General features: G+C 43.3%; 2 protein-coding genes across 5 annotated transcripts; one reads left to right on the plus strand and one right to left on the minus strand.

The window, feature by feature from the left end:
• Window positions 1–4,853: 4,853 nt before the first annotated feature.
• LOC104966547 (protein FAM83D-like) lies at window positions 4,854–13,147 on the minus strand. The gene is made up of 5 exons (XM_010795731.1): window positions 13,121–13,147; window positions 9,705–10,534; window positions 7,438–7,605; window positions 6,670–6,794; window positions 4,854–4,896 (listed from the first exon to the last, which is right to left on the minus strand). The coding sequence occupies exons 2-5, from the start codon at window positions 10,179–10,181 to the stop codon at window positions 4,854–4,856; spliced, it is 813 nt and encodes a 270-aa protein (XP_010794033.1). The 5' UTR covers window positions 10,182–10,534; window positions 13,121–13,147.
• zhx3a (zinc fingers and homeoboxes 3a) lies at window positions 7,555–25,841 on the plus strand. Of its 4 annotated transcripts, XM_010795318.1 has the most exons (4): window positions 13,247–13,531; window positions 14,487–14,526; window positions 20,755–23,577; window positions 24,316–25,841. In XM_010795318.1, exons 3-4 carry the CDS (start codon window positions 20,945–20,947, stop codon window positions 24,347–24,349), a joined length of 2,667 nt encoding a protein of 888 aa, XP_010793620.1. In that variant the 5' UTR covers window positions 13,247–13,531; window positions 14,487–14,526; window positions 20,755–20,944; the 3' UTR covers window positions 24,350–25,841. The 4 variants fall into 4 exon arrangements, with proteins under 4 accessions (XP_010793622.1, XP_010793620.1, XP_010793619.1 ...); XM_010795320.1 differs by lacking the exons at window positions 13,247–13,531; window positions 14,487–14,526 and adding an exon at window positions 7,555–7,626; XM_010795317.1 differs by lacking the exon at window positions 14,487–14,526.
• Window positions 25,842–26,100: the final 259 nt, after the last annotated feature.

Below are 26,100 nucleotides of genomic sequence, written 5' to 3' on the forward strand. Positions count from 1 at the left end.
TAAAACTCGAATGCTAAAATGAAATCTGTACAGTGGGATACAGTACCTACTATTGTAATAATATAGTAAATAATGTGGACTGCGGTAAACAGAATTATGGTGCTATAAACCATGAGTAGGTGAAATACCTTCAGGTTATTTCAGGCTAACCTATTCAGCATCAGTAACACCGCAGCATAAAGGTCGAAGAACGCAAACTAACACAAGATGAGCTCCATTGTAATGGTATATTGTGTAGCCATCTACGTATAGCCTGCGTTGTAGCAGATACAACCTGGTATACTTCCACCTTTAATCACTTTCACTCTTGGCTGCTATTGTCTCAAAAACTGTTACTCGATTGTGCTCTAAATTAGTTCTTACCTTTTATGCTTATAAACATTATTGTAGGCATGCGTTCTTAATGAAAATTCAAGCCTATCTTTGGCTCTTGTACTTCTGGTAACAAGATGTAAATGTCCCTCTGGGAGCGAATACGCGTACTCTGAGTAAGCACCATTATACAGCTTAATAAAATGTGTGCATCTTGACTATTCCTTCAAACTGCAGCTGTTATAGAAGATTATTTGTTCAAGGTCCAATCAGCATGCTGTGATAGTACCCAGATTTATGAGTGGTAGCCCCTTGTGCGCTCTAAGCAAAACTATACATTGACATATATTGTTGTCAAAATATAGGAAGTATATTCATTTGGTCGTAGAAAAACCAAACTAGAAAAAAAAAACTTATTGTTTATATAATACCTTGTTTCGAAGCTTGTGACTTACATTATTCCGCAAAATGTTTCCAACTATTTTAAAACTTGATATATCATTGTGTGTGGTCTAGCCAGAAGCTGTCATGAATTGAAACTTCCAAGTACAAAGTCACATAGACTGTATATATACAAGAATCAACACCTCAAATGTGACTTGAACTTAACAGTTGTTTAAGGTAATGTAATACCGTTATCTTATTCAACCCAAGTCTTAGCAAACACAAAAAGCCCTTTGTTCCAGCTAAACAACAAAAAATACATGGCCCGACTTGATTTCTGATATCTAATTAAATATAAGCACAACATTACAAAATACAAACATAACAAATATTGTGTAAATGAAAGAATAAAGTCTGTAATAATGGAAGTATTTCTAATGTTAGTAGCTGGGCGAGGGTGGTGTGGTGCAGTCGGGATTAGGCGTTGGTGTCGGAATCAGCGGGAGCACAGGTTCAAACCCCACTGCAGTCAGCATGTCGTTGTGTCCATGGGCAAGACACCTCCCAAAATCATTATCTGTGATACTTTGAATGTGGGGTAAAAGTGTAGATGCCCTTAGTTTTAAAACTACTAGGACTGGCAAAAATACATTTACTAATAAGAACTTGTTCTCTCGAAGCAATAAGATAATCAAATCGAGGGAGGATCACGTTTTAAAGTCGACCAACTTCAACCACCATCTTCTTCAATTCACCGTTTGATCCCTGCTACTAGCGTCACATACTGGAACCAACAATCACAGGTCTGCTGCTCTGCTAATAAAGCTACCTGTACACTCTCGATATTAAAGTTACCCTTAGTCTCCTCGATACAGTTAACATTAGTCACAATAAAGCCTATACATTTATAACTCGAGTCATTCAGCAGCACACGTCCCACCAGGCGCACAACGTGTTTCACCATCTACAGTAGGACCTTTGTGCTGAAGAGTGAGATATGAAGTAAACACAGCTTGTGCCAGGGCTTAGTGGCACATGGCTGCACACTGGAGAACCAGGAAACAGAATCACCTCAAGTAGATTATTATGCAATATAACCAAAACAGCTTTAGCATGCCTCTCACAACCATCACATGCTTCATTAAAAAATAGCGAGTGTATGCCATCTAAAATCACATCACTCCAAATATATATAGCATGTGATAATAGTGCTGAGCACGATTTGGAAAAAATAACTGAATTGTGTTATTCTTTAACTGATATTGCCAAACGCGTATATTAAGAGTTAATTGTCCATTTTTGAAACATTGTAGTTGATTTCTCTTGTGTTTTCCCTGAACTTAAAGTTGGCGGTAGGTATTCCGCTTCAGAACAGCCTTTTGTTATATTGTCCATTGAATGCTCTCCGATAGCAATGAATACATTAAATGCTTTGACAATAAAATATATACAAAAAACCATTTCTCAGTGGAAGCCGTGGTGCCTGTAAAAGCACGCGACCAATCATCTGATCCGGCCAGCTAACAGTAACTGGATGGCCTACCTGCCTGACAGCCTTCCATCTCGTGCACAACACAATATGATCATACGCCATTCATATAGGTCTGGTCGCAATCGTTTGGAGGAGGGGCTCTGTAGGAAAAACAGACAAATACAGTTGCTAAACAACCTAAGCGCACCTCGAGCTGGTTTTCTCCATACAACAATAACATTACACATAATCAATATTCAAATAGAATAAATAATTAGTTTCAGATATTCTGTCCTCCCTAAGCACTGGCACATTCAGACAAAATACAAATTATTGTGCAGACCCCAGAGTGTAGTAATTCGCTGGCACATTCAAGACGGGAATTCAAAAGATAATCTTTCTCTTCCCATTGAACTTCAATAAAAACTTTTTCCGAAATAAGGTCCCCATGAGACCCACCGGGAAGGGGAGGGACTGTCGCCCTCTCCGGCACCGGAAAGTATATGGCGCTGACTTCGCCACTCTATTGGACCACAGAATCTGCTGTTGAGATGTAAGAACAATAAAAGCACCTAATATAACAGTATCCAGGTGGTTTTTAAATCCACTTGTGTGTAAACACGAAGCAGTTGTACGGAATAGCAACGTCATTACGCATCCTACATCTCTTAGTTTGTAAATCTGTGATGGAGACCTCCTCTCACAAACCCACCCTGGACAGGAACAGTGATGTGGCTGAATCATCAGCAGAGGGAGCCAGTATCACGATGTCGTTCTCTCAGCTAGATTGCATGAAGGCATGCGGCGGATAAAGCACCGAGGCTCGCTGGGCTGTCACCGTGCTCCGGCGAACTTCTAAACACATTTCCGCTGTGAGATAGTCCTCAAAATGATTTAATTGCAGCTAAACTAGGTGGATGAGTAGAATGTTAGAAAGAACAATAAACACTCATCTAGCAAAAACTCTACTTTGTTTATTAGCAACAGGCCAGCGACGAGCCAGCAGCCCCAGGAATGTTGTTCAGGAAAGCAGAAACAGCAGCCAACTGTGATAAAACCACACCAAACAGCCACTCTTCACTCAAACTACAGCAGATATTATGCCAGTGTTACATCGCCTGTGCTGATGTGAATGATTTGTACATATAAACTGAGATGTTAAAAGAGTATTATTGCACCTGTGTCTTTGGTTACAGTTCTGCGTTACACAAATAAAGCTTTAGACGAACGGTGGAAGGACACAAAATGAAAAGGACAAAAAGTGAGCAAAGCAGACTATAGCTTTCATTTTATCATCTATTTTTTTCTTATTCTGATTTTAGTTCAATTTAGTTAACCTTCTCCTGCATTACTTGCAAACTAGTCTTGCAATATTCCTCTTGCACTATTTTTATTTGGATTTGTTGTTTGTCTTGCTATATATCATGTTTTATTGTTAGAGAAGTCCTTTGCTTTGCATAGTCTACACTGCAACAGTGCAATATGGACATTAACATGGTTAGACACTTTTATCCAAAGCGACTTAACATACCGTCAATTACTGTGGACATCCCCACAGGAGCAATTTGGGGTGAAGTGTCTCAGGGACATCAACGACATGCTGACTGCTAGTGGGTTTGAACCCTGTGCGCACCCTGATCCCAAACCAAGGCACTATCCACTGAGCCACACGTCCGTGCAATAAGTCCTTTAAAAAACCTCTACAAAAAGAAGAAGAATAACCTACTGCATAAAACGCAGAAAGCCGTTTTACTTTAAAAGCAGAGATCCTCCAGAAACCTTGCGCAGCCCGGGGTCTCTCCCCCCGCCACCCTCCTTCTGAGAATCCCAGAGGAAAACTAGAGCACACCATCGGGCACTTCTGGCCACGTGCCCATGCCCGCACTTCACAAGCATTCTGGGTTTGGTTCCTGCTCGCTGTCTTGTGTTCCCCTCTGCTGGCTGTGGAGCTCGCCAGGCCCCTGAGTCATGTTGGTGACGTCCGCCAGCTCGCGCCTCTGGGACCAGGGCGGTCACCCATGTGCTCCAGCTTGCAGGCGGATGTTGGGAGTACTGGTGCTGGCGGCTCCTCCCTTGCAGCTGGTTGAAGCAGATGCCTTTTTAAGGAGCCGTCCTGCTGCTGAGCTCGGGCCTGGGAGAGGGACGGAGAGGCCAGCCTGGGTTTGAGGGTGATCTGTTGTGCGCCCAGTCTGCGTGTCGCGTGTCGTCACCGACAGGCCCGGGTCTGCAGTGAGGCCGTGGGCAGGTGATGGCAGCCTCGCTGCTCTTCTCTGTCAGCGATCTTGCGGATAAACGCCGCGAGTCGCGTGCTTCCTGCCAGGATTCCTGCCTGCGTGCGCCCGGCCTCCGTCCAGCCTCATCTAAAGTGGAGGTTCTTGGACCACGCGCGGTTGCTTTTGTGGCTTATCTGGAGTGCGCAGGCTTCACACGGGGGCTGGACAGTAGAGACTTTAAGGCTCTGCGCCGGGGGTGCTGGTGAGACGCGCTGACTCAAGAGGCCTCTCTCCTGGCCAGTGTGGGGAGGAGGCCCCAGGTGTTTTGGATGAGGAGCACTGCTCGAAGATGCGCTGTTCGGACACTCCGGAGGTCCTCGAGTGTTCCACAGGGTGGAGACTGAGAGCGTACAGAGCATCCCGACAACTACCTCGTCAAATTTTCTCTGTGGACCTGGCCCAGAGAGCTTCGATCAATGTTGCTGCTGGTTCAGTTTGCGTCGGGTCCAGTTGTACGCTGCACAGAGCGGGATTTAGAAACAGTGAAATGCATTACAGAAGTACAGCAAAATAATCAACCATAAATTTGGTTAAACTTTCCAGTTCGCTCATATAAAACATACTGTAGTAATGCTTTTAAAAAGGCTTCCTTTATAGCTTAATAGTTAGTATTTACTTTTTAAATAACATTTGGAATAAATTGTTTACGAAATTTAATCCAATCTTTGGATTTGCAATAATGCATAATTCAAGGCTTTTAGAATAAGAGTTTATTCTTACAACTTATTAGTATATTAATTATAAATTTTAAATAAAAACTAAACGAAATACTAAATATCAAAATTGTTATCCTCTCGAACCTAATATTGATTGGAAGACATCTTTGTACTAAATCTAATGCCCTTTGTTTAAAGACTTGCTTTTGAGCCAGCTGCAAGGAACGCTGGTGTTGTACTCTGGCTTATAGCCCGTGTATAATTAAGGGTTCAAGCCCACCGTTTACAATATTCTAAGCAATACAGCAGCCTTATCATAACCACATTACAGAAGCTTTTATCATCACCTTATAAGGTCAATTATCATCAATAGCTGGTGTTAGTTTTCACTTAATTTAGGTGTCTATACCAAGCTTGTATAATATTGAGATCCCACTATAGGGATATAAATTCACAGATAATCAGAGCATATATAGATAGCATAGACATACATAATAAAAAAACAAATCAATATAGAAAATGCTTCATAATGTGTTAACGATCACTTTTATAAAGCCATTATGGAATGAGGGCTGAAACTAACTCTTATATTTTCATTAAATCTAAAAATTATTCGTCCATTTCAGATAAACAGTGAAACAGATGGTCCATCTCCATTGAGCGCTGTTTACAGCTGGGAACAAGCACGGTTGTATCTGCTACTTTTCTCTTTCTGGTATAGCCCCTTCGTTCACCCACGAGGCCGTAACGGAACCTGCGGAAACGGACGCCCGTCCGCAAAGCCGATAACGGGTCCCAAGGTGGATAGATGCTGCGGACACCGCCAACACCTGCTCTGCGGGAGCCCAACGGCTCCGTGTGTACGTCCTATATGATCATTTCCTGAATAACATCGCATGAAGCCCATAGCTGGCCTCGGCCCCACGCCTCGCCGACTGCTGCTCATGCTGTAGCCATGGTCAACTAGCCTACTGTCAGTAGCTACCTGACCATGCTACAGATGTTAGTGCACAATCTACAGCTCCTCTACCACAACCATCAGCAACAAGTGGACATGGAGAACTACATGAACTACATGTTGCTAAATCCACCACGGAGAATAAACAGAAGGGCAACCATGGCAACCATGCTCGGGGGGTCTTCTTCGCTGCTTTTGGTGTATTTTGTGGCGGAAGTACAGCGCCACTTACAGGCCCGGCATATGTACTACAGCTTCTCTAGCGGTCTCGTGTTAACGGACAAGTTTCTTGAGCTGATACCGTGTGAACTGTGAACGGAAGACTTTTCTGATATCGAATTTGGTTTGTTTGCGTTCCATGAATCCATAATAATAAGTATTATGAACATTCCTTAATGCTAATTTCAGATTTGTATTAAACAGCTCTATAAGCAGATTATATAATGCATCATAAGTATGTTTAAAATACAATATAGCCTGGGGCGTCATAGAAAGTTTCACAGAAAAATGGTATTACATTACTCTCTGTTAGATGTGGAGGTTTTAGGCATATCCTCGCTGCATAATACACAGCTTAAGCATTTGCCTTCAGATAAAATGCTTAGCAGGCGTTACCTGTAGGAGCCTGTGGCCACTCTGTTGCCGTCGATCAGCATGAACCTCTCGTGAACCTCCCCGGTAATCCTGGCTCCTGATCTCATGTAATAAGTTGTACCAGTTATAGTTCGCACTTTCATTTGCTGAACGGATTATAAAGGGGAAAAAAGAGGAAGAAACAAAGGGAGAAATTAGTGCAGACACGACCAGACATATCAAATATTGAAGATTTATTTGTATAGTATTTTTTTTAAACTAGTTGCAGCTCAAAGTGCTTTAACAACATGGCATCACAAATAAAAAAAGAGAACAAGAAAGTAACTGCAGGTCAAACGCTTAAACCTCATTCACACATAAAAAGCATATTATAACAATTCAAGGGACACGAGAGATAATAAAATAAATAATGATCCTTCTCTGTAATAAATAACAATAAAGATTATTCTTATTCTCTATAAAGACCTATAAAATAAATAAAAAAATTATTTTAAAAATAAGAATAATACAAAAAATGGAATAATAAAAAAGTGGATATCGTTAATAAAACTAAAATAAATAAATAGAAACAAAGATAAAGAGCAGAAAGATTCTGCCTCTGATGTTTGCTGATAGGGTTTAACACAGTTGGGGAGCGTATTTAATAAAAGCCCATTTCATTTTGGGTGGATTTTTTTAAAGCCATCTGAAGAGGACGTCCATTACAGGGCACATTTTAATTTGATGCCATCTTGAAGTTATTATTGTACACACAGAGCCACACCCAGCTCAACTGAACCAACCACATACCCGAAGGTCGTCCAGGCGGACGTTGACATTTCTGCACATCTTGAGGAAAGCCGGAGCACACGATTGGTCGAGCAGGATGTAGACGGGGACTTTGCGTAGGGTGCAAGCCTCCTGAAGATCCTTAAAGATATCCAGGTCTGTCAGGGAGTCTGTAACTATGGCAATCACCTGCAGTGGAAAATTACAGAGGTAATATAATAGAATTCCTTTTAGGAGCTGCAGCAGCGCCACACTCAGCACATGACTGTGTTTTATTATTATCAAATGATCAGGGCCTTATTCAAACAGAGCCGTGAATCTGTCACCTAATGTTTGTGCTGATGAGCTTTCTATTGACTGTGGTTTGTTACCATGGCGATTGGCGGTAACGCTTGGTCAGCAAACAAGTTATACTTTCATGCTGGAGACGAGCCTCTGTTCTCCACAAGCTCAGGTTCAAATGGAGATTTCTCTGTTTTTTTAGCAAGGACGAGAGGAATTTCACACGCTGTGGTAAAGGTTGTGTGACGTATCGAGGATTAGACATGGGTTGTTTACATAGCTCAGATTCATTTCTTTAAACTGTGTGTTCTCCACATGCAGCTTAGTCAGGAGTTCCCTGCTTATTTTTAGGGAAATGTGTAAAAAAACATAGTCACATCTTTGTGGAATACAGGAGCAGGCTGTTGCTCGTCAGCTGCCTCGTATAACAAATCCTGTGTGTGCCGTGAGCGGTTTGACATTACAAAAGGACAGCCAACCGTAAACCTGGACGAGAATATTTGCATTAAGGTTTCAACTTAAGCTGCAAAAGTAAATCGATTAGTTGTCAACTATTCATTTTAATTGCCAACCTTTCTTTCTGATCATCATTTAATGTTTGAGTATATTTTTAAAAAAGGTACAAAAATCTGATTCTAGCTTCTCAAATGTGAATATTTTCCAGTTTCTTTACTCCTCTATGACTTTGTAGACGTAAGAGTTGTGTGTGACAGAAATACATTTTAGGAGGTCAACTTGGGCTTTGGAAAACTTACATTTTCCCCTTTTTCAGACATTTTATAATCCAAACCAATGGAATATTTGTAAAAATAATCGTCCAATTTCTCTACAATGAAAAGTATTCTCTAGCTGCAGCCCTGGTTTAAACTGTCTGCCTGCACACCATCCTTTCAGCCACAACCCAGAGAGGGAAACCAGCATTTTAATTGCTCTGAATGAAGAGGGAATGCAAACTTTGATAGAAGGGAGCATAGCAAGTCGAGGCACATCTGGCACGCAGGCCCTCCACAGGCCCGAGGTGCTGCACACACTCCCTCCATAAAGGAATGTTTCTTTTAAAAAAAAATGCCGATCTGACAGCTCACATCAGGAAGCGTCACCATGAATATTCATGGCCAGTTTTTTGTGTTTGTTAGATCCTTTTGGTCATTACTTTCTGTCTGATCAACACATCAAAAACCTTCCAAATCTACTCACTGATCAAGGGAACTCCGTAGGGACAATCTGGCATGTATTTTAAGGATGACACAAAGAAGATGTAGAAACTTGATTTTCCCTCCAAAACAAGTTCAAAAAGTGACTGTATACACTCACTGATTTTGTGACAGCGGGGGGCATTTTATACTTGAATTTGACACATATTTTAAAAAATAACCCTCTTTTAGGATGATACCAAAAAGCAATTAAGCCTAATAAATACCATTAGGAACTATTGTAATGTTATTATTATAAATATGGATGAGTAGAAAATACAAAAATTACTAAAACTGGATATAGCACACCATGTTCCCTCATGTAGCTGCAGGACATTTCTAAAGGAAATGATATAATCAGTTGCCAAATCGAGAGTATTTTTTAAAGGGGGCAGCTGTGCTTTTAATACGGTTTTTACAAACCTCTGGCACTTTTCCAACACAATGAAGATACAGAAACTAGATTTTCCCTCCAAAAAAGTTTAATAAGTGACTATACACTCACTAATTTTGTGACAGGGGGGCATTTGATGTTTGAATTTGACAAATATTAAAACAATAACCCGGTTTTAGGATGATACCACATACCATGCTGCCATTACTGTAGCAATCAGGCCTAATACTATCAGGAACTATTTGGAAAAGTAATTGTAAAAGTATGGGGGAGTAGAAAGTACATGACTACATGACTATAACTACATACTGCACAGCATGTTCCTTCAGATATTTCTAAAGGAAATTAAGATTTAAACGTGGTAGTTCGATTTTTTTTTTAAAGCTGCAGCTGTGGTTTTAATAGGTGTTTGTGCATACCTCTCTGGCACTCTGGATCATCCGCCTGGCAGCCTCCTTGCAGCTGTAGATGCTCTCCCCGTAGCTCGGCTGGAAGTGCGCCACGGCCCGCGTCACTCCCCGGTACGAGCCTGCGGTGAAGCCCGGCCAGCCGAGCTCCAGCACCGGCGGCTCCACGTCCGACACCTCGGGGAAATACGTGAGGGAGGAGCAGTCCAGCGAGCTGCTGAGCTCCGGGCCCTGCTCCTCCCCGAGGAAAGACACACACCGCGGAGGAGGAACAGCAGCGCTGCGGATCTGCTGCATCTCATCGTCCGACAGAAAGTTGGGGATCCTCTCTTTCCTGAGGAACTCCAGAAAGTTTTCTATTCCTCCCGACAGCAGCTCCTCCAGAGCCAGCCGGTGCCTCTCGTTGTACAGCTCCTGCAGCTTCAGCTCGTCTCCCCCGGTGAGTTTGGTCCCTAACCGGAGAGGTGAGTCTTCAAGGCACTGCGACATCGCCACGATTTGTTCCCCTTTCTCATCCAAACGCTCAGGTGAGGTGACAGGTAACGTTTTCGACCTTACAGGAAGCCAGATTCGTATTTGGATTTTTTCCCTCCGTTCCTCTTCGTATTGGCTGTCTGAAAGTTGTCAGACCAGATTGGCGTCTCCCGGCTCGATGAGGCGGGCTGTCAGTCTAATGTAAAGCCGGTCTCATTGGCTCGTTTGGAGGCAAACAATCCTCCGGTCCGGCCCTCTCTCTGCCCTGATCCGGTTACAGAGCACATAGCAGCTGGGAGCAGGGAGGCTTCACTCTGACGCTTTATCCAGGCACCATGAACTCTGTGATTCCTTGGGACCAGGATCCTCTATTCTCAGTTTAAAACAAACAAAAAAGAACATTTAAAAACACCCACTTTCTGCCAATGGTTTCTCGTTCACTTAAATATCAGTGGTGTAAAGTAACTAAGTAGATTTACTCAAGTAGTGTACTTAAGTTCAATTTTGAGAGACTTTTTATTATACTTTGTACTTATACCGACTACAATTCAGAAGTATATCGTGTACTTTCAATCAATAACATTTATTCAATACCTTTAGTTACTTTACAGATTTTAATTAATGATGTCAAATATAATCAACACTTAAATCAGACTTAAGTTACACCGGGAGTCAATTCACAAGCTACCTTGCAGTAAATAAAACTAGCTGCGGGTTTCCAGCTTTGATAACACTTTAACGTATCAAAACATTATAATCAAAACATATCATATATATTATTCTGAAATGGGCCAATCTGCAGAATAAGTACTTTTGGTACTTTAAGTATATTTTGATGCTAATACTTTTGTACTTTTACTTGACTAACATTGTAATGCATGACTGTACGTGTAACAGAGTATTACACTTAAAAATATATCAAACTTGGTTTCTCTTTCACTTTAGATGAAATTAGACACATAGAAAGTAGATTTCCCATCTGCTCACTTGGCTGTCATCTATCATAGTAAGGGAGATTTTTATTATCAAAAGCACACCAAGACCAGAAAAGCAGTCGATAGAAACTAAAATATCAGAGGCTCCCTCAAGCATAATACAAATGTTAACATAACCAAATACAAAAATGTAATAAAGCTTTAAGGGCAAACTGAAAGTGGGAACAGAGCAGCACTCGAAGTCAATACATCTTTACAGAGTTTTCTTGTGAATATTCAGCTATGTCAAGGTCAGAGAAAGTGCACGTTAAGATGACATACTTCCTTTGTAAACCAGTGCGTAAGGTGCACACACTGGGTAACCATAGCAACAGTATCTACTTGTGGTGGATGCTGTGCATGAACTTGAATTGACTACAAACTACAATAAAAATGGTCTGTGATTTGCAAACAGCCTCGCCTTCATCTAAACCTGAACAGCTAAATAGAATTCCAAAAAATGGTCTTCCAGAAAATTCAAATGTAGACAATGATTATACACCTTAAATCCTAAACAAACCAGCATGTTATTTTTTACAATTAGAAGATAATCAAGAGGAAACATTCCATCTCGGCAACCTCTAATCAGTATTAAAAAAGGATAATGTCCTGCTGTGCATAAGCCTACGGGGACAGAAGTCTGCAATACAGGAGATAGTGCCAAGGAACTTACACACTCCCCCAAAGTACACAATATAATACAGAAACTGTGTGCTAATAAGTACAAATATATATCGTATTGAACCATGACTGCTGGTATCCTTTCCATAACTCTATAGTACAAGCATATATGTGCCACAAATGTATAACTGTATCAAGAAAATCTTATATTTGAGCAACGCTTATTTTATTCCTACTAGTACGATACCAGTTAATGCATACTGCACATCTCACTTTGTTTTTTTACCATAGAGTGATCCATCTTCCTGTTAGAAATCTTTGTTTCTCCTGACTGTACACAGCTACAGGCAACGTATGAACCCAGTCAGGACAAACTGGGAGGGAAGAGCAAATCCGCGTTTCCTTAATAATGGAGGCCTGTAGTAGTAGCCCTATAAGTCCATATTTACACAAGGCATTAAGGATGTTGTAATTGTGTTGCTCATGCTGTAGGCTCCTTACTGTGTAGTCCCGCTACCTGTTACACATACAGGTAGCCAAGTGTACACATATACACATATTTATATATCCATAATATTACAATGATATCTCTAATAGGCTTCTCTACAAAAACCTGTAGTACTCTACTTTTAAGTATCACACTTAATGCTTTTTGTGTACTATTGCTGCACTAGTCCACTTCTCTTTTTGTAATGACTTGTTGATATGTTTTCTCCATAGGCTATGTTTTAAAAATATTTTACCACCTTTAATTAAATGTTTCATTAGACCCTTACTGGAAACTGGTTTAGGGTCTCTGCGCTTTCCCCGGCCCGGCACAGAATGCATAGAAGGCCAACAAGGTCACGAGGGTCACAGCCGAGTAGCCCCTATTCTTCAAAACGAGACATAACTAACATTGGTCATTTGATTTCGAGGAAAGATTATTCTCATATTCAACTACGATAGTGGATATGAACCCCTAGGTTTCAATTACCTGCGTAATCTAGCACTTTTACGCGTGTGCGTAAAAGTCTATTTAAAGCCTTTGGGCTAATAGGCATGTGCTTTAAATGGCAATTCCCACACCGATTAATATTCAGAGTAGCCTATCAAGTGTGTTTTTCTTTTCTCAAAACGTCAGCAGTATTTTGAAAAACAACAACATGTGACCTAATTAAGAGGAGCTTTTGGATGATGAAGCTCACTGAAACGGCCGATCACGAAACTCCTGTCAATTCCAAATGTACACAATACATTATATCTATTCTGCCTGCTCCGCGGCGCCATTGTAGCTATGTATAACCCAATCTGCAGCTAGAGCTCTGCCTTACCCCTATAACGACATACCCAAATGTGCACGGGGCTCAGTATACGTACCCCCCTCCTCTCCTTCTACACACACGCCCGCACACACATCTCCATCTCCTCCCCGCCCCTCTCCAACATTTTACATGAAAGGGCTTTTGGATTTTGGATGACGCTCCGAATCACGTGTCCATAGGAAATACACTCGCTATAATTTTTTTGGAGCTGCCTCGTCCTGCGCCGCCGACCGTAGTTGTTTTGCCGTCTCCATACAGTGTGGCTGAAGGGTGGAAAGGTAATATAATGTAATGTACCTTGCCGTGGTCACTGACGGGTTCACGCCAGTTCACCGGGTTCACTTGAGGAGAGCTCCCACCCCCTGCTCGCCTCCTCTTCTTCTCCAAACGCAACGATCGGAGCTAATCCAATATTATTCATTTATATATTCATGTCGGATTCAATTTTTTCCCACCGACTGTTGAGGTAAGGATCTACTCTTCCAAAAAATAATACCTCTCTCTGTGTTGGCGAGGGCGCGTTCTCTAAAAGTTGTTTACTGAAATTAAGCCTCGCTATTGAATATTGCATTTTCATCTGGTGCTGTGTAGTCAAGGCAGTTTATATGAAGTCGCCAATGTATAAAATGGCGACAGTAGGTGGAGGAGGGGGGTGGAGGTTTTTTTGGGAATATTCATAAGGTTATATAGAGTGCCAGATCGCCTTTGGCAAGTACACTCCGAGGCGGTGTGTTGCCCCACAGCCTTGTGAATGGAGAGAAACGGGTTAACTCGTCAGTTTGTTACAGTTACAACAAACCGAGCCTCCGTCTGGCTGAATGTGCGCTCCTCCTTGCGCTATACAATGTGGCGTATCTGCTTATTTTATTGCACAACGCTCTGTATTTCCCCCACTAGGCTGTGTGAGTGTGAGTGCTTATTTAGTTGTGAAAGACTTCCAAAAGCAGTGCTATAGCGGGCGGTACGACTGATTTAAGAGTCCATAGATGTTCAAAACTGCACGCCAAGTATCAATTTCCATCTATTGATCGCTCTCACTCTCTCTACACATTTCTTCCTCTTGCCTGAGCAGAAAAGGTAGGCCTGTATCTCTATGCACAGGACTCTTTTTCTTTCATTTCCTCCTCTTCCTCCTGCCAACATGTGCTGCTGCCCTACTAACACACGTACACACACACACACACACACACACACACACACACACACACACACACACACACACACACACACACACACACACACACACACACACACAGTAACATACAGAACAGTAAAGCTGCTGATTTCAGGAGATATTTTGCAAACTATGGATTATCCTTGAGGCATCGTATTTAAAATATCAGCTTAGTATGGTCACATTTTCTACCCGTACGTAAATATTGTGCCAGCTTTGAATGCCATGTGTCTCCCTCTGCCCTCAGCGGTAGGACCTCTGTGCTGACTAATGTTGCCTGCGGATCTGTGAGTGCACTGTCCATAACACAAGAAACAACCCCAGATTATACAAGCTAGACAGGCATGAATTATGGGCAATTTTTCGAATGTTTTTTAATTATTTATCCATTAAAGCTTGTTATATATAATGTAGGTCATGGAAATGACTGCGTAACATTTTGAGGTTTTCCTGAGAGAGTGGGTGTTCGGTCTGTGGGGAGTGACTCCAAAGTGTGTGTGGAGTCCAGGGGACATTTCTGCTCTCCGAAAGTTGTGTGTGATACAAAGGTAAACGAGCTCTTGCTGTGCAGATCCGGGCAGATCGGGTTCTGGGCCCGGTGAGTTGAGAGTGTGTGGAGGATTTCACTCCGGCAGGACGCTTACTCTGGGGGAATGTCAATTCCCTTTGTGGATCCCTGGGAACAGTCTTCCATCTCCCTTCTCGGAACTGCTCTAATGAGGCCAGGCATATTGCCTTTCATCCGTCTCTCCCTGCAATTAGGCAGAGCTCACAGTTTTCGTTATGGCCACAGCGCAGTGTTTGTATACACAGACACAATGTAGCGGGCCAAGACTGCCCACTGCTCCCCTCAGCGAGAACAGCGTCTCGGCACATGCCGCCCCTCGTATACCTGGAACACTGTACTCTTCAGGATTTGGTGCTCTTACTTCGAACAACACTGTGTATGTTGTGTTTCTGTGTGCCTCCCACAGCTCAAAGTGAATCCCCTGCCAGAGCATACAGAGGAAGGTCATATGGTCATGATTTGTAGATTTTCTTGACATGGAGTGTAAAACATTCCTTGAGTTCAGAGGAGAAGAAAATCTAATCCAACACCAACCAGATCTATTTTCCAAATCGCTCTTTTAACACAAACAAGCATTCAAGACCGCGGCATACCTCATGATCCTCACAGAAAATGCCGAGTCCTATTTTTCTCCTACAGAAAGGACGGCGTTCTATACAGGTTCAGTTTTATGTGGGTCTTTCATCCCTTTTGGTATTGCTTTTGTCACCGGACCAATGCCGTATCGAAGCCCAGACCGCTCAAAGCCTCACTAAAACAGCATGTTTGCACAGTTCCAAGCAAAAGAAACGCTTGAGCACCGTGAGGGGGGGGGGACCTTGGGGCTAGCGGGTAAAGAGCCCCTGCCACTTTCTCTGTCCCATGCAAGAAAGGTTTGGTCAGCAGGAGCTGGCATTTGCCAGTCTTTGGCAGTTATAGGAGGCTGTGATGTCAGCCATTTTAGGATGGACAGTACAATGTGCGGTGCGCCGCCATCTTTCTTCCTTTTCTCCTTAAGTTGCCAAATGAATGCCTGTAGTCTTGGCTACAGAACTGAAGAAGTTATTCATCAAAAGTGATTTAAACGGATGCATGACTCAGATTTTATTCTTTCGTTCTCTGCGAACCATGGTTTATTTGTCTGTCATTCATCTGGGCCACAGATAAAACAATGTAAGATTTCATCAGTTAGCGTTCGCCCTAACACAAAACAGGACTTGGCTAAAAAAGAGGCTCAGACAGCCGGAGTGAATGTAGTGAAAGCGCCTCCGTCTGCAGGCCTCTGCGTTGATTTACTGAGACAGAAACAGTGTGACCGGAGGTCATCTGTACGCCCGCAATTTTTCTTTTATCAACCTCCGTCGTGAACACGAGAAAGGCGGAGCTGTTTGAGAAAGAAGAAAAAGCCAAGTTGTTGTTGTTGCGGACCTCACCCAAAGTTATCCGAAAGAGACCCATGAATAGACTTCTGAGGGATGGCAGCATGTGGATTAAGTTTGTCCTGCACCGGATGCAGTCCAGGGAATTCACTATGTGTGTGTGTGTGTGTGTGTGTGTGTGTGTGTGTGTGTGTGTGTGTGTGTGTGTGTGTGTGTCTACGAGGTGTCAGCGGGGAGGAATATTGAAACAGCAGAGCCTGTCATCACCATCAGTCATCCTCTCACTTCACTCCCAAATGTATGAGTTTTGTGTTCCTTTGTCCTTCTTCCTCCTCCAGCCTCCGCATTCTCATTCATGTGACAGGTGGCACAACAAAACACCAATCTCTGTTTGTTAATGTCAACTGTAGGTGACCCAACAATCTGGGAGTGTCTGAATCAGTGGGCTGTTTTGAATTAAATTGTAATGTTTAGCAAACCACTTTGCCGCCTCGCCTCCCTTCCCGCTGGTAGCAGCTCTCCGCACATTGAGCGTGTTTCTCCCGTTGTAATATTGTAATTACTGCAGCAGTTTATGAGGTGATGAAAGGGAATACACGCTGCTTTCTTTCAATTGGTTTTTCGCTGAGACGGGTACTCAGCGTACTCATCTGTTTGCCATGTAAAAGTATAAAGAATATAATTAAATATTAATGAGATGTAAATATAATATTGTTATGGAAATGACGAGTGTAAGAGCGCATAAGGGAGGCCCCTCCTGTAAATCTTAAAGCTGCTATTAAATGAGGCGGAGCGTATAAATCCCATCAGAATTTAAAACCTAGCCTAATCCCATTTGTTTTGAAACGCTTGTTTTTGAAAAGTTGAATGGCGGAGACGTGGCGAACAAGGACCCTCCACTAAGCGTGGGTGTTCGAGAAAGCACGTCTGAGAGATCTGCCACGTTCTCCCCCTCCTCGCCTCCAATACGACTCCCCCGGTCTGCGGAGATTAAAACAGTACGAATCCCTCCCTCCCCCCCTGAAAAGAGTTTCCTCCCCCTGTGCCGTGGATCCAGTGCCAGTGCGAGGACACACGACACACAGGGGACAGCGATCATACCTCGAAACACAAGGCCCGGCTTTTCAGAGACAGCATTCACTTCTCCCCGTCTGGGAAGCCCTTGTCTTCTGTCTGATCGCACGTCTCGCTCGCCAGATAAAGCAGCCCCTTCTTTTCATAGGTGACCTGATTCTTTACGTAACATTTCTCAACTCTTGGCTTGTCCCAGGGTTTCTCATACCGGCATCCGCTCTGCTGGGTTAGAGGGCTTCTACACCCTTTCACCGCTTCGTTATAACTATATGTTCTGCAACTTACGGCGTGCTGTGTGTGGCACAAAGAAAACTCAACACTGACCTGTTCCATAGCATAGTGGCATTTGAGATTTGCACGTCTCGCTCACCAGACCAAGCAGCCCGTTCTCTTCATAGGTGACTTGATTCTTTACGTAACCTTTATCAACTTATGGCTCGTCCTGGGTTTTATTTGGCATCCCCTCTTCTGGGCTTCTACACCATTTCACCGCTTAGTTATCATGCGGGGGTAGGAGAAGTACTCAGATCTTGTACTTATGTAAAAGTAGAGTGTATGAATACTCTGTTACAAGTGAAAGTCATGCATTCAAAATGTTACTTAAGTAAAAGTATAAAAGTATTGGCATCAAAATATACAGAAAGTACCCAAAGTAAAAGTACTCATTATGCAGATGGACCCATTTCAGAATAATATATATGATATGTTTTGATTATAATTATTGAGTGTTATCAAAGCTGGTAACCATGGAGCTCATTGTAACTGCTTTGTATGCTGTAAGGTAGCTTGTGAGGTATAATTATTCATCCTAATCTGCCAAGTAACTAAAGGTACTAAATAAAAGTACATGATTTACCTCTGTAGTGAGGTAGAAGAACAAAGTAGCAAAAATGGAAATACTTAAGTAAAGTACCTCAAAGTAAAATACTGGAGTAAATGTACTTACTTACTTTCCACCGCTCTGTGTGGGACTAACACAATGAATCACTGATCTGTTCCATAGCATAGTGACATCTCTCACACAGATGTTCAGATGTGCCTGACTGCGTCCCTCGGCTGTGTGAAAGCTGGCTCCTAAATCCCTCGTTCAGTGGAAAAAAACTCAATGAAAGCCGTGTCCTCAACAGGGGTTAATCGAGGGAGCCGTCAGAGGATATCATGACCTCTCTGGCGACAAAACATACAGCACTCGCACGTGTCTGGATGCAGTGAACCGGGATTACTGCATAAGATGCTGGTGACCTAGTTTTTTGTTGTTTGTTTGTTTGTTTTGTTATTTTTCCCGTCAGCCAGTCAGTATAAATAAATAAAAAAGGTAGGTAGGTATGAGGACGTGAGCCTGTCTGGGATTGGCGTGTACCGACGGGCAGTCATTTGAGGGTTTTAATTCTGGAAACAGGTTCATCTTTTATTTACCATCCGGCCGGCCGCGGTGAACGCGCACGTGGATGCAGTGACGAAAGTCTGTGAAAGTGCGTTCCACTGGGTTCAAAGGCAGCATGACAAAAGAAAAATGTGAGTTGGAAAAAAGTATGAGATATGGTTTTCATTGTAAGCGACAGAATGCAACGCAAGATGTCAAGGTTTGCTTTTGGGATGATGTTCGCTGATGCTTTTTATTTCCAGAACGATAGGCTTTGCAGGAGAGGTTAAAGCCTGGGTGATATGGATAGATGATGATAGGGGGGGACTAGTTTTCTGTCGCACATCAATGCTTCTCCAGCTTCAGAAAAGAAGAAGAGAGTTGCATTGTGGGTGTCAGAAGTTCATGCGGAGGGCAGAGGGTGCAGAGCGCCCCTTTGATATTCTCTCTCATCGTTTCTATTACATGTTTCCTACTTTCCAGTGATTCAAACGACTATTAAAAAAACAGCCGTATCGCTAATGAAACACTTGGCTGTAATCTTCGCATTGTCTCGTCCTAGAAACTTTATTGAATATTTGTGGCTCTGTGAGAGAACAGAGGCCTGTTTTTCACGAGTAGAAAGGACAGCCGGCAGAGACAATCCGTATCCATCCTCATGACTGCAGTGTTATAGGAAGTGAAAGCCTGTCGATGTGGTTTGCTAATGGATTTGTGCACCCAGGGATCTGTGTATTGTGTTCGTATGCATGCGGGCGACGCCATGCTGTGTGTTGAACACGTGTAAGATGAAATGGGCTGATCCTGCAGCTGGTGAAAAAGCTTCAGATGTTTTTAGCTTCTCAGATCCTATGAAAACTGTTGTTAGCTGACTGCTGGGACACACACACTCTCTTACACACACACACACACTAGTCACCTGATTTCCCCTCTTGACATTACATTATGCTGGGAAGGATCACTGTAACATCCGATCTAAAACATATGGCTGCCATCCAAACGTGGCAGTTAAACGCTCACACTCCATTGCAGTCATTTAACCTTCACATGTCTTCTTTATAACATAAAACCAAAGACTGCACAACTCAGAGCATGTGACTTTTTTATATATTATTTAAGTACCAATTTCTTTCCACGAAAAATAAATGCTTACCCAAATATCTTTTTGTAGACAAACAGATACCTGTATGCATATTTTTGCATATTTCCGGTTGATGCAGACAATGTGAGGCAGCTGGTGAGGTTAAATACACCCGGATTTATCAATTTGGAGTGAAGTGCCTCCCACTCAGTAGGTACGAAATCCCCCAAGGTATTCTGCGGATGATATTTATATACTGATATTAACTCTTTCCAGGAGGCGGGCAGGTGGCATCTGGCGACAATAATCCACAAACACTGATAAAAACATCACGTTTATAAATATGATATTAACTTTAGCTTTGGTCTTGGTGCCAACCGACATTTTTATTACATGTTTTTGTTAATATCATGAGGCTGCTCTAAAATTAATTCTTTGGATTGGTGCCAAGGCTAATAAGGAGAGCCAAACCTACGGCAGCCGTGAATTAGACTGCCGTTTCTGTCTCTGTCGATTTACATGCTGTTTTTTCTGAACTCATAAAAAATGACAGCTAGACAGGAGTCTTTAAATCCACAATAATTACTAGAACCTTGACAGGCTGAGTTGATTGACTGAGTTTAGTGCCCTGGATTATTGTTTTGTAGATTTACTTGATATATTTAATATGTCCAATATTAATATGAAGGGTGTACACACTTTGAATTTAAAAATAAAAAAATGTGTCTCGAGAACGAAATCCACTTTCATAATTATAGGCATAATGTAAAAGTTTTTTTTCCAAATACAAGCCCTAGACTCTTTTCATGTTCTGCTATAATTGCTTATAAATACCACCTACACGTATCACACAGTGTGGGGGTTTTATCTTTCATCACCCTGCTTACTTAAATACATCATGCATGAATTTAATATTGCAATTTTCTTAAAGCAGAATTATAAACTGCCTTCCATATAAAACAGTTTTGTATCTGTAATTGTGTTGATGCTCTGGTGCCATATTCTGCTTTTTTATACCAGATTAAAGATAAAAGAGTCACATGTCTCTTTTTTTGTCCTCTTTTCCCACAGGTTCCCTTGGAGCTGTTAAACTTGTCCATGTGACAGGAGTCCTGCAGAGGGCATGAAGCAACACTGTGATATCATAGTGGCTGGTCCATGACACTAAACTCCATTAAACCCTCTCCACTCTCCACCCGCCCTCTGTTCTCATCACACCGGACAAGCAATCACTCACTCTCCATCAACACAGAGCTGCACCATGGCCAGCAAGAGGAAATCCACGGTACCATGCATGATACCATCCAAATCCAAACATGTGCGTGAGGAAATCATACTGGGCTCGCTACCAGAACTGTTACCAACCATCCCAGAAGACAGCATACTCAGCATCTCTGGAGAAAAGTCTGGCCATTTCTCTCACAGCTCCTCCAAATCCGACAGTGGCAGTGAGATGCAGAAAGGAGGTGCATACAGCTGTCCAAAGTGCCGTTTCGAGTCCAGAGATCTAAACTACTTTTTGGATCACATGCACAACTGCCACTTAGACTTCAGGGCTCAGCCCACTTTCTACTGCCTGAACTGTGAGGTGTCGGTCGTCCGCTTTGAGGCTCTGGCGCTCCATAATGCTACCGCCCACCCTAAGATAATGGAGGGCTTGGTCACTGCCTCCCTGACTGTCAACAAGAGGGATGGAGTAACCACAGTGGAGCAGAGCCTCTTCACCGAGAGCGGAGAGGACTACAGAGAATGCTCAATCTCCCTCACAAAAACACCTATCGCAAAGATGATGAAAAGCAAGGGGGAGCACAAAAAGATTGTGGTTTCTCACACCGTGGAGGTACGCAAGATAGACACTGGAAAGGATGTAGACCCCAGCATGATGACAAATGTGCCTGAACTCCAAAACGGGGCTCTCAGTCTTTCTGCCGCCCCAGCTATGCCGAGGACAACTGTCGCTCACGTGACGAGGACGACAGTGCCCAACCAAGTCTTTCACCAGCACACTCCCTCCCTCTACTCCTCCCCCTCTGATTCCAATAGAGACCTTCCAAAGGTGATGATCCCCCTCAGCAGTATCCCCACCTACGATGCCGCCATGGACACCAGCAGCTTTCTCAAGACATCCTTTGGCAAATTCCCCTACCCGACCAAAGCCGAGCTCTGCTACCTGACGGTGGTCTCAGAGTTCCCAGAGGAGCAGATCAAACTGTGGTTTACCGCCCAAAGGCTCAAGCAGGGCATCAGCTGGTCTCCGGAAGAGATCGACGAGGCCAGGAGGAAGATGTTCAACACGGTGTTCCAGGGTGGAGCGCCGCAGAAGCAACCCGCAGTACAACGGCACGTCAATCAAATTGTAAGCCACCACACTGTCCACGCAGGCTCAAAAGGACCAAACTTTCAGATGGCCAAAGTTCCCTTTGGTGGTTTGAAGAGGCCTGTCGGAGCCACACAAACAAGCATGTCAACCAACCCCAATGTCACCAGGGTCTCATACTCTACTCCAATTCTCCCCCCAAGGTTCCCATCTGTTGTCAGAACAACGCAGGTACTGACCAAGAGTATTCAACCCACTGTGGAGCCACACAAGAGCAATGGCCTGAGCTTGGATATAGCTGGAAGCGGCGTTTGTGTGAGTAGCACCAGCAGCAGCCGGAGCAGCAGTAGCAACAGTAGCTGCAGTAGCAGCAGCAGCATCAGCAGCTATTCCAGCAGTAGTAATGGGGTTGAGACTCACAACAGGAAACCGGTTCAAAACAGCAGCCCAAATAACATCTTCGCCACTGGCTCTACCAACATTAGCAATAATGATGAGCACTGTGTTGCCAACTCCAACAGGAAAGCAAACGTCCAAAGCAGTTCGCCAATTAGATTGGGAGGTTCAAACGGCCCCAAGAGTCAAGTGATCATCGACAGCACCAGCAAATTCACCATCACCTGTAACAATCACAACAACGGCATCATCAGTCCACAAGAGCAGGGCAACGCCGCTGAACCGAACGACGATCGCATCATCAACAAGACCAACAACAGCAGTATTATCAATGAACACCCCAGTACTCCCTGTAATGACAGTGTCCCTAACCTGAACCATGCCAGCAAATCCCCAACTGAGAGCACCAGCACTTGTGTCATTGAGAAATCCTCTGTTTTAGACGAGGGTAAATGCAACATAAGAGGCATGTCGATCCTACAGCAACTAATCAACGACGAGAACCCGTATGTTGGAGACAGAAGCGGCCCGGAGCTGAAGATCAATCCCATCAAGATCAACCTTAAGAGGCTGAAGATTAACGAACCAGATACTACGGCTGAGATTGCACATCGGGATCATAAGTCCGAGGTGGCCGAGGTGCCGTCTTTCTCACCGCCCTGGGCCAACAAGACCACCCAGCAGCTGCACATCCTCCGCCAGGTGTTCTCCAGCACGCGCTGGCCCAGCAGTCAGCAGTACGAGGAGCTGAGCGGCCAGACGGGCCTTCCCAAGTCGGAGGTGGTGCGCTGGTTCAGCGACAGCCGCTACAGCCACAAGAACGGGCAGCCGAAGTGGCTCGAGACCTACCAACGACCAGTGACAGAGGAAGTGAGGAGCCACCGAGAAGCGGATGGCGAGTCGCAGAAGGACGCTCCGGCGGCCAAAAAGAAACTTGTTGAGCTCGCCGTGAACAAGCACCTTGAAGGAGAGGCAGGAATGAACGCGCGGGTTGTGTGGCAGGATTCATTCTCCCCGCTGCTGGGTCTGATGGGGTCCGAGGGGAGCGTGGATCGAGGCCGAGCTGAGGAGGCAGCGCAGCCCCTAGTGCTGCAGGACCCCTGGGCCCAGAGGACCGAGGACCACCAGCAGCCGGAGGCCACGCAGGCACTCATCGAACAGAGTGACGCCAATCAGGCCAGGTACGTCCGTCATCAGTGACTCAGTGGATGTTCTATAGTATTGTACTTTCAATTTCGAGATGTAATCAACACTTAAATAAGACTTGTGTTACACTTGGAGTAAAATCAACAAACTACCCTGCAGTGTACAATAGTATTCAAATGAGCAGCTCCTTCACCAGCTTAGATAAACATATTATTGCATCAATAATTATAATCAAAACATAAATATATATTATATGAAATGGGTATATCTGCATAATGATTAATTTTGGTACCTAATACTAATACTTTTACTTAAGTAAAAGATCTGAGTACTTCTTCCAACTCTAGTAAGATTCTCGTTCACAGCGCCTTCTGATAATTTACAGTCGTAGTGCCATTTATCAATCAAGGAAAACAAAAACAATGTAAGCCAGATGCCGTGATGAAAGCCTGACAGCTTGTTGTTTGTAGTGGTGGTTCGGTGATGTACAGTAAAAAGGAGAAGAAGTGTACAGGTACTCACGCTGAGCTGCTTCTTCAGGCAATCAAAGGTCCGTGTTTAAGACGCTATTTTTAGATAAGTAGGAGTCTGGCCTGCTGAATTATAGATCGAGAGCGCATGCTAATATATGTGAATAAATCATGACAATTGTCTTTGATGGGATGGATTTCCAAGAGGCGATTTAACCCGTACGGGTTCAATCAAGCATTCTCAAACAGGAAGTGTACAATCACGACCTCACGATTTGTTGCCTGTTTGTGTGTTTCCGACAGGGATCGCCTGAGGATGGAGCTGCTGGAGGTGTGATGGAGCCGGAGGAACGAGAGGTTTTTAAAGGCTCGCTCCCCTGGACGAGGTCTAAACAAGAGTGTTCATAATGACAGCAGATGTGATTGTAGCTGGACCGATGGACTCTGACTGTAACTGTGAATACCCCCCAACCCTCCTCTTCCTCCTCCTCTTCCTCCGCCTCCTCCTCCTCCTCTTCCATCTGCCATCACTTCCTGCCATCGTCAAAAGAAAGAACTTCTCACCTTTGAGTCCTGTGATGTTTAAGCCTTTCATGCTTCTTTGTGGTTGTGTGGGGAGGGTGCACAATGAGGTCAGTACGAGGGATCAAAGAAAAGAACGAGAAAAGACGCACACTGACTGGAAAACTGACTTGAATGAGCGAAGATAGGATAGGGCCGCGAGATATTGTGTTTGGGTGAGAGGGAGAAATATATATATATATGATTGAAACTGCACTAAAGAGGGTTTGTACTGACTGGACAAACAAAAAGACGTGTCAAGGAAATGTTATTGTTGGCTTTGTGATATTTTTTACTTTTTTAGCAACCAGTACTTCAGCACTGCCTTGAATTTGACTTTTTCCGTTATTTGGTTTTTCAATTCTATTTACTCTTCTATAGTCACTGTAAGTCCAGATGCAATCAAACATGGTTTATTTAGATCTGTATAAATGTTAGTGATCACTTTGCAGAACAGCTACACGCAAAAGACTATATACAATGCACTAATGAAGACGGCAATGCTAAAAATCCCACTGCCCCACAGCAAAGGTATTGAGCGCTCGCTGGAGATCAATACACTACACTGCCCTGTAAACTGAACAGAGAGAAGCCTGCCACGCTAACGTTGCCTTACTCAGCTCTGTCCATGTGTTTATATGCCCTGTCTGTCCATAAACTTGCTTTCCAGCTATCGTGCTGTCCTGAAAACAGAAAAAAAAGGAAAAAGACAAAAAAATATACCAGTGCATCAATGGTCACTGTTTGTCTATATCTGTGAAAAGAATCTTGTGCTGCTTTCTGTACACTTGGAGATGTTTAACTTTAACCTGTAATTGTATCAAATATTGTTACTGGCGAAATGTTGTTTAAAGCGAAATTATCAATTTGATCCCTAGACACTGACAGAGTGAGATATTGTGCTAGCTAGAGAGCCAAATGAGGATTGCTCTCCTCTGAATTTTCTTGTGTTCATATAAACATACAGTCACTACATGAATCCTATGAAGCTGCATCTTTGTCAAGCTGCTAATAGCTAAGAACGGTGCTATACCATCCAAAGTGAAATTGGAGGTCAATCTCCTACCAGCAGTGTATGCACTTGTGTCGAATGTTACAAATTTATTTTGGTTTGAGATACATGGAATCTGGACTTACGGTGTTATGATCATTTAAAAAAAAAAAAAAAAAAAAAAACTTTTATGAAATAGTCTGATCATAAAGCACTGTTGTATCATCCTTTCTACACTTCTGAATCTTTACAGAATAAACTGAATACTCACCAAGCAGTCACGCCTCATTATTTTTGTTTCAGCACCTTGCACCAGGAGTGAATATGAATGATGTCGTGCATGGATAGCAATCGAATTATTCAGTGATGATTGAGCAAGTAGCAGGTAATCCACTGAAGGAATGCACACAGCCTCCCCTGCTGGAGAGCAGCTGGCAGTACAGTTAGTGCCAGGAGCTGAGATACAGGGAAATATTTAAACAGACCGAAAGACCCTTTATTTATCGTCTGCGAGGTGTATCATTAGGCATAAGGCC

Source organism: Notothenia coriiceps, unplaced genomic scaffold, assembly GCF_000735185.1.
Source record: "Notothenia coriiceps isolate Sejong01 unplaced genomic scaffold, NC01 NC01_scaffold00037246, whole genome shotgun sequence".
NCBI classification, from domain to species: domain Eukaryota; kingdom Metazoa; phylum Chordata; class Actinopteri; order Perciformes; family Nototheniidae; genus Notothenia; species Notothenia coriiceps.